Here is an 11,155-nt window from a genome sequence, read left to right as displayed (position 1 = left end):
CCCGAAATGATCACTGTCAAGAGGATTGGGTATTCGAACCCTCGATATGTATAATTCATGTGCTATATACTACTATTCCTTTAAAACCAATACAAGAGACGCGTACTAAATATGACTAACTTGTGTTTATTTCTGAATTAGTGATTCGACTTTTTTAAACTAAATATGTGACGGCATGTATACGCATAACAATAGTGCGCAACCTTTATTTGTAATTTCTAAAATTAAAAAAAATACATCAAGAAAACTTACGCGCACCAATGTTATGCGAAATAGAGCCCACGTATATTGATACTGCGGAGAATTAGCTTTTATTTTTAAAATTTTCAAAATACAAAAAAAAGCAAAAATTAGTCGTAAAGGACTACACATACAAAATATGCGGGGCACCTGTACGCATGCTGATAAGAAAAGGTTAAAAAAGTCATATATGTAACCAGGAGATGTGAGGCCGTGGACGCATATGACATATAAGTATACGTCCCCGCCTACGCATACTCTAGATGCGCTTTTGGTACACGTATAAGTATACGTCCCCGCCTACGCATACTCTAGATGCGCTTTTGATACACGTAAATTGTGGCGCCCTCAATTTCGGGATTAGAAAATGAGTATCTATATATCATCAAACTAACAATAAATAAGCATAAACCCCGATTAATTATTAATAGGATATAAACAACCAGTAAATATTATTACAACCAGTAAATATTATTACAACCCAAAATAATATATTGTGTAAATTATATATTATTTTGGGTTGTAATAATATTTACTGGTTGATAGTTATGTCTTGTCTCAAACTTAATCCTGTTTAGATCCTGTTAATAGTTAAACGGGGTTTATGCTTATTTATTGTTAGTTTAATGATGTGTGGGTTCTCATTTTCTAACCCCGTGATTGAGGGCGTCACACAAATCACAAATGTGAATTGTGGATATAAAAAATCCAAACTTGTCTATTCTTTCTTTGACGGCCCATTACATCAACACAAAATTTATATCTATGTCGCAAGTATACCGTATATACAATTTGTTCGCGTGCTTAGATTCAACTGAACATATCATGTGAGTTCTTAATGGTAGTCAAAATTTATATAACTATTTTCCCGAATTGTGTGTATAAATCATGGTTTCTTGATTAAAAGTTGATTATCGTAATTATGGCTTCTGGTTCTAGTTCAAATTATGTGATGTGTTGTTCTTATTACGATGGTAAAATTATTTATAATAGCGTTATTGGTTCCACTTATGATAAATATCATATTTGATTTGTGAAATTGCTCTTCAAATTAAAATTTATAGGATTATTGGATCTTTTATATGCAAAACTATTTATTGATCAGAATTTGTACAAGTTGAAAGTGTTACGTAGAGTTTTGAATTCTACGACAAACAATTTTGGTCTTACTCCAATTGTTAATGATGATGTGGAGTATACATATGTTCGAATCTTTGGATGATTCCGGTAGTAAGGTCCATGTTTTTTCCATATAAAGCTCCACATGGACCTTACTACCGGAACCATCCAAAAATTAGAACATATATATACTCCACATCATCATCAAAAAGTCTGTATTTGGGTGAAAATAGTAGTTCAAGCAGATCACTATACACATCCGTGTAGATACTGAAGGAAAATCAATAGGAAATTATGGTTTTAGAGATGATGATACACCTTATTATAGGTCATTTGATGGTTCGTCAATGATGATTTCATATCAAGAGCCAATTATGCAAATTATTCGTGATTTGCATAATCCAACTGAGTTGGGAAAGGGATGTTGGCATTATTAATCTAAACTATATTTGCCAAGGTGTATTATTTTGTTGCTGGTGTTGCTGGTTTGCAGCACTGTTTGATACATGGGACTTGGTCATTCAGCATTAACATGTTTGTAGGAGAAGTAGTGGAATAATCCGTAGTGGCATATTGTTATTAGGAAAGCTGTTGCATTAGTTCCTATTTTCCAGCTTATCTTTTGTACGCTCTTTCTATTTACATGTTATGTTCTCTTTGAAATAAAATAGTGAGTTCCAGCATATCTCTGTTTCTCTTAGTTTTCATTCATAAAATTGTTTATATTGCAACATCTTGGTATCAGAGCTACACACATCTGGTGGATGCCCAAGTGTATGCCTAGACCAAGAACAATGGAGACCGAGAAAAATAAGGAGAGCACGGTGGGATTAAATTATCCCATGTTGACAAGGGGGAACTACACGGTGTGGGCCTTGAAGATGAAGGCGTGTATGGATGCACATGGAATATGGGTGGCAGTGTCACCAAAGGACCCGAAAGCTGTTGTTGAAGAAAAGAAAGACAAGATGGCGTTGGCTGTTATCTATCAGGGAATCCCTGAGGATATTCTTTTGTCGATAGCGGAGAAAGAAACCGCGAAGGAGGCCTGGGAAGCAGTGAAGGTGCTTTGTCAGGGAGCAGAACGGGTGAAAGCGGCTAGAATTCAAACTCTAAGATCAGAGTTTGAAGCAATGATTATGAAGGAAGGTGAATCTCTCGACGATTTTTGCCTAAAATTAAATGGACTAGTAACAAACATACGAACCCTGGGTGATGAAATGGCTGAGGCGTATGTTGTTAAAAAGGTATTGAGAGCAATGCCACATAAATTCTTGCAAATTACTTCCGCCATCGAGCAATTTGGCGATCTGGAGAAGATGAGCATTGAGGAAGTAATAGGTTCGTTGAAGGCGCATGAGGAAAGGCTCCGTGGACAACCTGATGCGAGTGGGGGCACTAATCAGTTGCTACTCACGGAGGAAGAATGGAGGAAGAAGGACAAGGAGGAGAGTAAATTGCTGGATTAAACGGTCCAATAGAGGTGAAGGTAGCTCACAGAGATTCAGGGGAAAGGAGACATTCCGAGGAAATCGTGATAAAAGTAAGGTTAGATGTTGGAATTGCCTTGGGTATGGCCATTTTGCTGCAGATTGTAAAAAGCCAAAACGCGACAAGGAGCAAAGAGAAGAAGCTAACATGGTGCAAGTGCCAGACGATGAACCAGCCCTTCTTCTGACAGAATGTGACGAAGGAGAAAAGAATGTGATGCTGATAAATGAGGAGAAGGTGAGTCCGAAAATTAACAAAGGAGCTGGTGAGGCAGTGTCAAACCTTTGGTATTTAGATAACGGAGCTAGCAATCACATGACCGGACAAAAATCAAAATTTAAGGAATTGAATGAAGAGATAAAAGGGCAGGTGAAATTTGGTGATGGCTCGTTGGTTCAGATAAAAGGAAAGGGGTCGATAGCAATACAGTGCAAGACTGGGGACGAGAGGATTCTTCACGATGTATACTACATACCGGCACTTTGTAGTAACATCATCAGCTTAGGACAAATGGCTGAGGAAGGATATAAGATATCAATGAATGGAGATTTTCTGTGGGTTAGAGACACGCAAGACATTCTGTTCATGAAGGTAAAAAGGTCCTTGAATCGATTATATAAGATTATAATTAATACTGGAGATGCAGGTTGTTTACTCTCGGAAGGAATTCAAGGCCAAGAATGGCTATGGCACTCAAGACTCGGTCATGTAAATGCTAATGCAATGCAAGAGATGGGAACGAGACAGATGGTGCACGGGCTGCCAAAGTTACAACATTTGAAGGGGGTATGTACTGGGTGTTTAATGTCGAAACAAATCAGAAAATCATTTCCTCAACAAAGCAATTACAGTGCAAGCAAGGAGTTAGAATTGGTGCATGGTGACTTGTGTGGGCCAATCACGCCTTCAACAACAGCTGGAAATAGGTACGTATTTTTATTGGTTGATGATTATAGTCGTGTGATGTGGGCTTATTTGTTAAAGGCAAAGAATGAGGCATTTGAAGCATTCAAACGCTTTAAGGCCTTAGTTGAAGATGGTAAGGAGAGAAAAATCAAGACTTTTAGAACGGACCGAGGAGGTGAATTTTGCTCCAAGGAATTCTTGAATTATTGTGAAGATAATGGAATAAACAGGCACTTCACGGCACCATATTCACCCCAACAAAATGGAGTGGTTGAGCGACGTAACAGAACTCTGATCGAGATGGCAAGAAGCTTGCTTAAGGGAATGAAGATGCCAAGTTATTTTTGGGGTGAGGCTATCCGACATGCCATTTATTTGTTAAATCGTTTGCCTACTAGAGCAGTGTCAGGAATTACTCCATTTGAGGTGTGGTCTGGTGAAAAACCGTATATAGGACATGTACGTGTGTTTGGATGTATAGCTCATATGCGTATTCCTAATGTTAATTTGCAGAAGTTGGATGACAGAAGCAAGGTGGTAGTACACTTAGGGAAAGAACCCGGAACCAAGGCGTATAGAGTTTATGATCCAGTTAACAAAAGGGTGCACGTAAGCAGGGACTTGATTTTTGAGGAAACAAGGTCGTGGGCTTGGGCATGTGATTCTGAGAGTGAAAAATCTGATGAAGGAAATTTCGTAGTGTTTGGGCTGGGGTCTGGTGAATCTCGAGATAATGAAACAGGAGGTGAAGACAACACGTTGAGTGATGAAGTGGGTAACTCAAAAGAGTCAGGGTATGATTCGAGTTCTGATGCATCAGTAGAATCCTTATCTTCAACAAATTCTCAAGTGTCAAATACAGAAACGGACTCGAGTAGTGCACCCCATAAATACAGGTCTCTCTCAGATATATATGCTGATGCTGAACACGTAGAATTGGAGGATGATGAGTTATTTTTCATAGCAGCAGATGAGCCAATAAATTATGCACAGGCATCCAAGGATAGACTGTGGAAATAAGCTATGAAGAATGAACTGGAGTCAGTCGAACAGAATAAAACCTGGAGCTTGACAACGTTGCCACCTGGACAAAAGGCAATAAATTTGAAGTGGGTGTTCAAGTTAAAGAAAGATACAGCTGGTAATATAGTAAAACACAAGGCACGAATTGTTGCAAAAGGTTATGTACAGAGGAAAAAAATTGATTTCGAAGAGATTTTTGCTCCAGTGACTCGATTGGAAACAGTGCGACTACTACTCGCTCTTGCTGCTAAACATAGTTAGGAAGTTCATCACCTCGACGTAAAGACGGCATTTTTAAATGGTGAGATTGAAGAGGAGGTGTACGTGTCTCAACCAGAAGGGTTCGTTAAGAAGGGGGAAGAACATTTGGTGTATAAGCTTCATAAGGCTCTGTACGGGCTACGACAGGCGCCCAGGGCCTGGTACTCGAAATTAAATAAATGCCTAGAGGAGCTTGGTTTCACTAAATGTCCACACGAGCACGCCGTTTATACCAAAAGAATTGAGAAGGAGACATTGATAGTAGCTGTGTATGTCGACGATCTCTTGATAACCGGAACCAACAAGTCAGTCATTGAAGATTTTAAAATGCAGATGAATCAAAAATTCGACATGAGCAACCTGGGTTTATTGTCTCACTATTTAGGTATTGAGGTAAAGCAAAGCATGGGACATATAGAGTTAAGGCAGACGGCATATGCCAAGAGAATTCTGGAGAAGGCGGGATTAGCAGAGTGTAACCCAATAAGGTACCCCATGGATCCCAAAGAAGTTATCACTAAGGATGAAGGGGGAAAGGAGGTAGATGTGACTTTTTATAAAAGCTTGATTGGTGGTCTGCGTTACCTGGTTCACACCAGGCCAGACATTGCTTATTCCGTTGGAATAATTAGTAGGTTCATGGAGAAGCCTACTACAATGCATCTAAATGCTGCAAAGCGTGTGCTTCGATATGTGCGAGGAACTTTGAACTACGGGCTTGTATATACAAAGAACAGTGGTAACAACATTCTGACAGGATATACATACAGTGATTTGGCTGGGAACTTGGTAGATCGTAAGAGCACTGGAGGCATGGTGTTTTACCTGAATGAGAGTCTGATAACTTGGGTTTCACAAAAACAGAAATGTGTTGCTCTTAGTTCGTGTGAAGCTGAATTTATGGCTGCTACAGCTGCAGCATGCCAGGAAATATGGTTGAAGAATTTGCTGTCCAAAATCACAGGTGAGAGTCTTGGCCCTGTGGTGTTGTATATAGATAATAAGTCGGCTATTGATCTAGCTAAGAATCCGGTATTTCACGGAAGGAGCAAGCATATAGATATACGCTATCATTTCATTCGAGAATGTGTCGAGAAGGGAGATATTCTGGTGAAGCATATTAGCTCAGAGAAGCAAAGAGCAAACGTGTTGACGAAATCTCTTGCAGCATTCAAGTTCGAGAAAATGCGAGACTTACTTGGCTTGAAGGATCTGTCTGTGCAAGTTTAGATTAAGGGGGAGTTTGTTGGCATTATTAATCTAAACTATATTTGCCAAGGTGTATTATTTTGTTGCTGGTGTTGGTGGTTTGCAGCACTGTTTGATACATGGGACTTGGTCATTCAGCATTAGCATGTTTGTAGGAGAAGTAGTGGAATAATCCGTAGTGGCATAATGTTATTAGGAAAGCTGTTGAATTAGTTCCTATTTTCCAGCTTATCTTTTGTACGCTCTTTCTATTTACATGTTATGTTCTCTTTGAAATAAAATAGTGAGTTCCAGCATATCTCTGTTTCTCTTAGTTTTCATTCATAAAATTGTTTATATTGTAACAAGGGAATGATATTTAAGACAAAAGAAGAGTTAATGAAGGTTCTAAAACATGTTCATATAGCCAATAATCAAGAGTTCAAAGTGGTAAGATCTGATCCATTGACTTGGGAATTGGAATGTAAACTGGCAACAATTAGCTGTCCTTGAGAGCTATATTAAAGGCAACACATAGCTTTTTTTAAAACCATGTCCACTAAAGGTCCACAGACTTGTCTCAATCAGTCTATCTCACAAGATCATCACGATTTGAATGCTTCAAATATTGCACAATTCATTATTGGCCTTATAGCTGTGGATCCTTCAATTTCAGATAAGGTGTTGGTGTCTACAATTATGAAGGAATTTGGTTATACACCATTAAAGAAGGTTAGTGATGCAAGAAGGATTGCTACTAGTACAATTTATGGGTCTTGGGAGCAGTCATACCAGAAGCCACCTTTATTTTTAAATGCACTACAGATTTTCAATCCCGACACACAAATTAACTGGTACTTCAAAGAGAATAATTGAGACAACATATATTTGAGGTATCATTCACATATTTACAATAATTGTATATTTTCTTATCATTAGTTATCATTGATTGAACATAGGGTCCACAATTAAATTAGACTGGGGTTCTTAGGGGTTAAATTAGAATTTAGGGCTTAAAGGCCCTAACCCCTAAATCATAAACTCTAACTCGTCATATCAATTATTAGTCTTCATCAATATTTCTAAAATTTAAAAAGGAACGATAAACCCTTTAACTTATTAAAATTTTTAAAAAATAAATTTTTAAAAAATAGTAAAAATCTTATATTAAATTAGGGTTTAGAAGTCCTAAACCCTAAATCATAAATCCTAACTCGTCATACCAATTATTAGTCTTTATTAATATTTCTAAAATCCAACAAGGAAAGGTGAACGTTTAACTTATTAAAATATTAAAAAAAAATTAATTGTGGTTCCTAGATTTTAGAGATTAAATTAGGGTTTAGATTCTAGGGTTTAAGGCCTAAATCATAAACCCTAACTCATGGTACTAATTATTAGTCTTTATAAATATTTCTAAAATCCATAAAGCAACGGCGAACCCTTTAACTTTTTAAATTTTTTTAAAAAATGTTAAAGTGTGCTACATAAGGTCTTTTCATTGTGTTTTAAAGATACATGGGGCCCTTTGTTTAACTTATGGAGTTTCATTGTATGAAATATGTTATTGGTGGTGAAATTCAATCGCATTTTTTGGACATTCCATCCGTGCATAGATGCATTTGCACACTGCATACCGAAGCTTCAGATTGACGGTACACATCTATATGGAAAGTATAGCGGTGTCTTTCTTACAATTACAGCGGTTGATGGTTTCTACCACCTTCTTCCAGTGGCTTTGGCTATTGTTGAGGGGGGAAAGTAGGAAGTTGGACTTGGTTTATGGAGAAAGTGAGGAGGGTAGTAGCCCCGGAACGAACATGGGTGTGTGTTATTTCTGATAGACACGCCATAATTATTTTTGCAATAAAGAATCTGACAGTTGGTTGATGTGAGCCAGCTAGACATCATCGATTTTGTGTGAGACACCTATCTGCTAACTTTGGCAAAAAGTTCAAGAAGGGTGGTGTGAAGGAAAGAGTAGTTGAAATGTGTAGCCAATTGACCGTGGTCAAGTCAAATTTGTAATGGAATGCATGGTTGGCAGTAGAGCCTAGAGCTGAGGAGTGGTTTAGTGAATAAACCCGATGTAGTCTACTTTGGCATATGATGGAGGCAAGAGATATGGTATCATGACCAAGAACATGGTTGAGAGCTGGAATAATGCCATCAAAGCTTCGAGAAAACTCCTGATCACTACATTGGTTACTTCCTTATTTTTAGAGATGGTTAGCTTACTTTGACCAACAGAGGGTGTAGATTGAGAAACAATAGTTTCACCAAACATGCAAATCAGATTCTTACTAAATGGATAAAGCGTGCAAGTGGACATCAAGTGAGATTGTTTGATAAGAATGCTTTAGTATTTGAGGTGACTACAATGAAACGTGGTCGAAAGGGTGTGAACAAACAAATTGTGCATCACATTTATAGATGTAACAAGTGACAAACATATTATATTCTAGTGTAGGATTGTGATACACAAGCTTCATAGATGATTGTTACAAGTTAAAGAATGCAAGAAAAGTTTATGCGGGGAACTTTCAACAAATTTTGAATCAGAGTGATTGGCCTTCATGATATGTTTTTCATTGGTATTGCATGATTAAGAGAACATTCCAAAAAAAGCTAGACATAGAAAGTCAATAAGGTACAAAAGTGAGATGGATTATCAAGCATCTGGAAAAGGCAAAGAAACTTATTTTGGTGGAACTTCATCAAATGTTTCGTAGAATTTTTTTATTGATATGTCCATAGTCTCCTTCATTTAAGTTGTAATGTTTATTAATTTTCTCTTATTCGTGATATTATATAATTGTAAATTAAACGCTTGTCATATTACTATGTACTAATTTTTTATATGTTTTTTTTAACTTTAGAGTGAGATGATCAAGTGCATGGATGACTTTAATAAAGGAAGAGAGCTGAACCGAAGCATTAGTTGGAGGATATTTTTGATTTTATCTTCAAAGTATTATTATCTAAATATTGTTGGATTTTATGGTAGTCGTTGTTGTTGGAGTACAAAGACATACTTTCTAATTTTTTTGTAATTTTTCTGGCAGGTTCAAAGATAGTAAACTGAAAATTTATGAATGGCTGGAATGCGATTATAACCTGCAGAATTTGGTTTAATGAGATGAGCCTTGCAATTAGTTTTTAAATATATAGATTCATCATTTTTCTGGAGAAATTATGAAAATTCTGCAGATGTTTGGTTTATAATATTCTACTCATTTTCTGAAGAATGAAACTTTGCTACGTTTTGGTTTGTTGTTGTATTGATAAGGTCAGATTTTAGTGATTTGCTTCTGCGGATTGTATTGCAGTTCTTTTTTGAATTTTGTGCAGATTTATACTGCAGTTTCTGCAGGAATTTGGTATATGAGCATTTCTTCTCTGCATTCTTGTTTTTGTAGAGCTTAATAAAGATATAGTTTGTTTTAATTATAAGCATAAAGTGTGATAGTCAGAGTTTCACAAGTGTTTTTCTTTTAACTTGATAGGTGTCATTGAATGTTATAAAGAATTTTGCAGTTATATTCATATTTAGTAATTGGTTTCTTGAGACCCTGTGCTGCACACTTTTTAAATATTGGCATGGTAGCATCTTCAAATGGGGTTGTCAAGGAGGTTGCCAAACTTATGGGTCATGGCACCTTTGGTTGCCTACCTATTGGAGTTGGGAGGTTGCCAAAAGGTTGTCAAACTTTGGCAACTTCCTAAATTAGTAAAAGGTCATAAAATGTCAAACCTTGGCAACTTCCTAAATTAGCAAAAAGTCAAAAATAACATCTAAAGTATATATTACTCAACCCACTTTTATATTAAACTAAATATAAAATTAATATAGAGGGATCATATGAGCAACCTTTAAAATTTCTTAACTATTGGAGCAAAATTTTAATAAATATTGTCAAGAGTGACATGAATGTGAGAGAAAATTAAAAAATAATATATATTTAATAATTTGTTATGATTAGGTAATTTTATTAATAATTTTTATTGGAGATGCCCTTATCTTATCTTGTTCAAACTTTTCTGGTCAATGTTGTATTTACTTAGAGCAGTGAGCTCAACATTTATCATTTGAAACAAGATGCAGAAACATGTGCCTGAATTGTGATTTCTGGCTCACTGCAATAAAAGAGTAACTTAAATACTGTCTCTAGGAGATATGATTGTTTTTTATATTCAGGCCATGCCTCTTGTAAATAAGCCATCTATGCATTCTATCATTCTGTCAACATATAAAATCTGTATTCAGCTGTCATTGAAAACAACACTTTGATATCATGTTCATCAACCAATTGTATCCACTGCTTTTGGGCTCCGTCCCTTTTTTTGTATGTTTGAATGGAAAAATCATTTATTTGGTATATTTATTCAAAAAATTCCATTTATAATACAGAAGGGAATTTCTCATTGACCTCCAGAACAAGTGGCTTTCTGAGTCATTTTATTAAAAAAAAAATTCTTTTTTCCCCGGAACAAACTTGTGTTAATGTGTTTTTGAAGGAAATAAAATTAGGTGAATGACTATTTTGTACTCCTATATTAAATAAATGGAAAATATTTGTAGTTAATTTTTTTTTGTTGGGTTGTAATGTAAATCTAATTTATGTGTGTATTTTTTAATTTAAATAAAAAACCGTATAAATAAGATTTTTCTAGCTCCAAAAAGGGTGCCGTGTAATGTGAGTGCAAAATTTTTAAGTGAGGGCATGTTTTGGCACGTGCGTATGTAAATAACCGTAGATTTTTTGGGTTCCAAATTTTTTTGTTGTATTGTAATGTAAACCTATATTTTGGGTTCTAAATTAATTCTTAATTTACTGTGATATAAATGTTAGATTAATAAATGTTCTTGGAATATGATATGCAATTATATATCTCTAAGTACGTGACTTAGAAATGAGATTATGAG

At 36.0% G+C, this 11,155-nt stretch overlaps 1 protein-coding gene across 1 annotated transcript; it reads left to right on the top strand.

Moving 5' to 3' along the window:
• The first annotated feature begins 2,153 nt into the window (after positions 1-2,153).
• On the top strand, positions 2,154-2,828 carry LOC141699913 (uncharacterized). Its single transcript, XM_074503718.1, has one exon. It carries the CDS (start codon positions 2,154-2,156, stop codon positions 2,826-2,828), a length of 675 nt encoding a protein of 224 aa, XP_074359819.1.
• Positions 2,829-11,155: the final 8,327 nt, after the last annotated feature.

This window comes from Apium graveolens, chromosome 2, assembly GCF_009905375.1.
Source record: "Apium graveolens cultivar Ventura chromosome 2, ASM990537v1, whole genome shotgun sequence".
Taxonomy (NCBI): domain Eukaryota; kingdom Viridiplantae; phylum Streptophyta; class Magnoliopsida; order Apiales; family Apiaceae; genus Apium; species Apium graveolens.
This window is presented reverse-complemented; position numbering and strand designations above follow the sequence as displayed.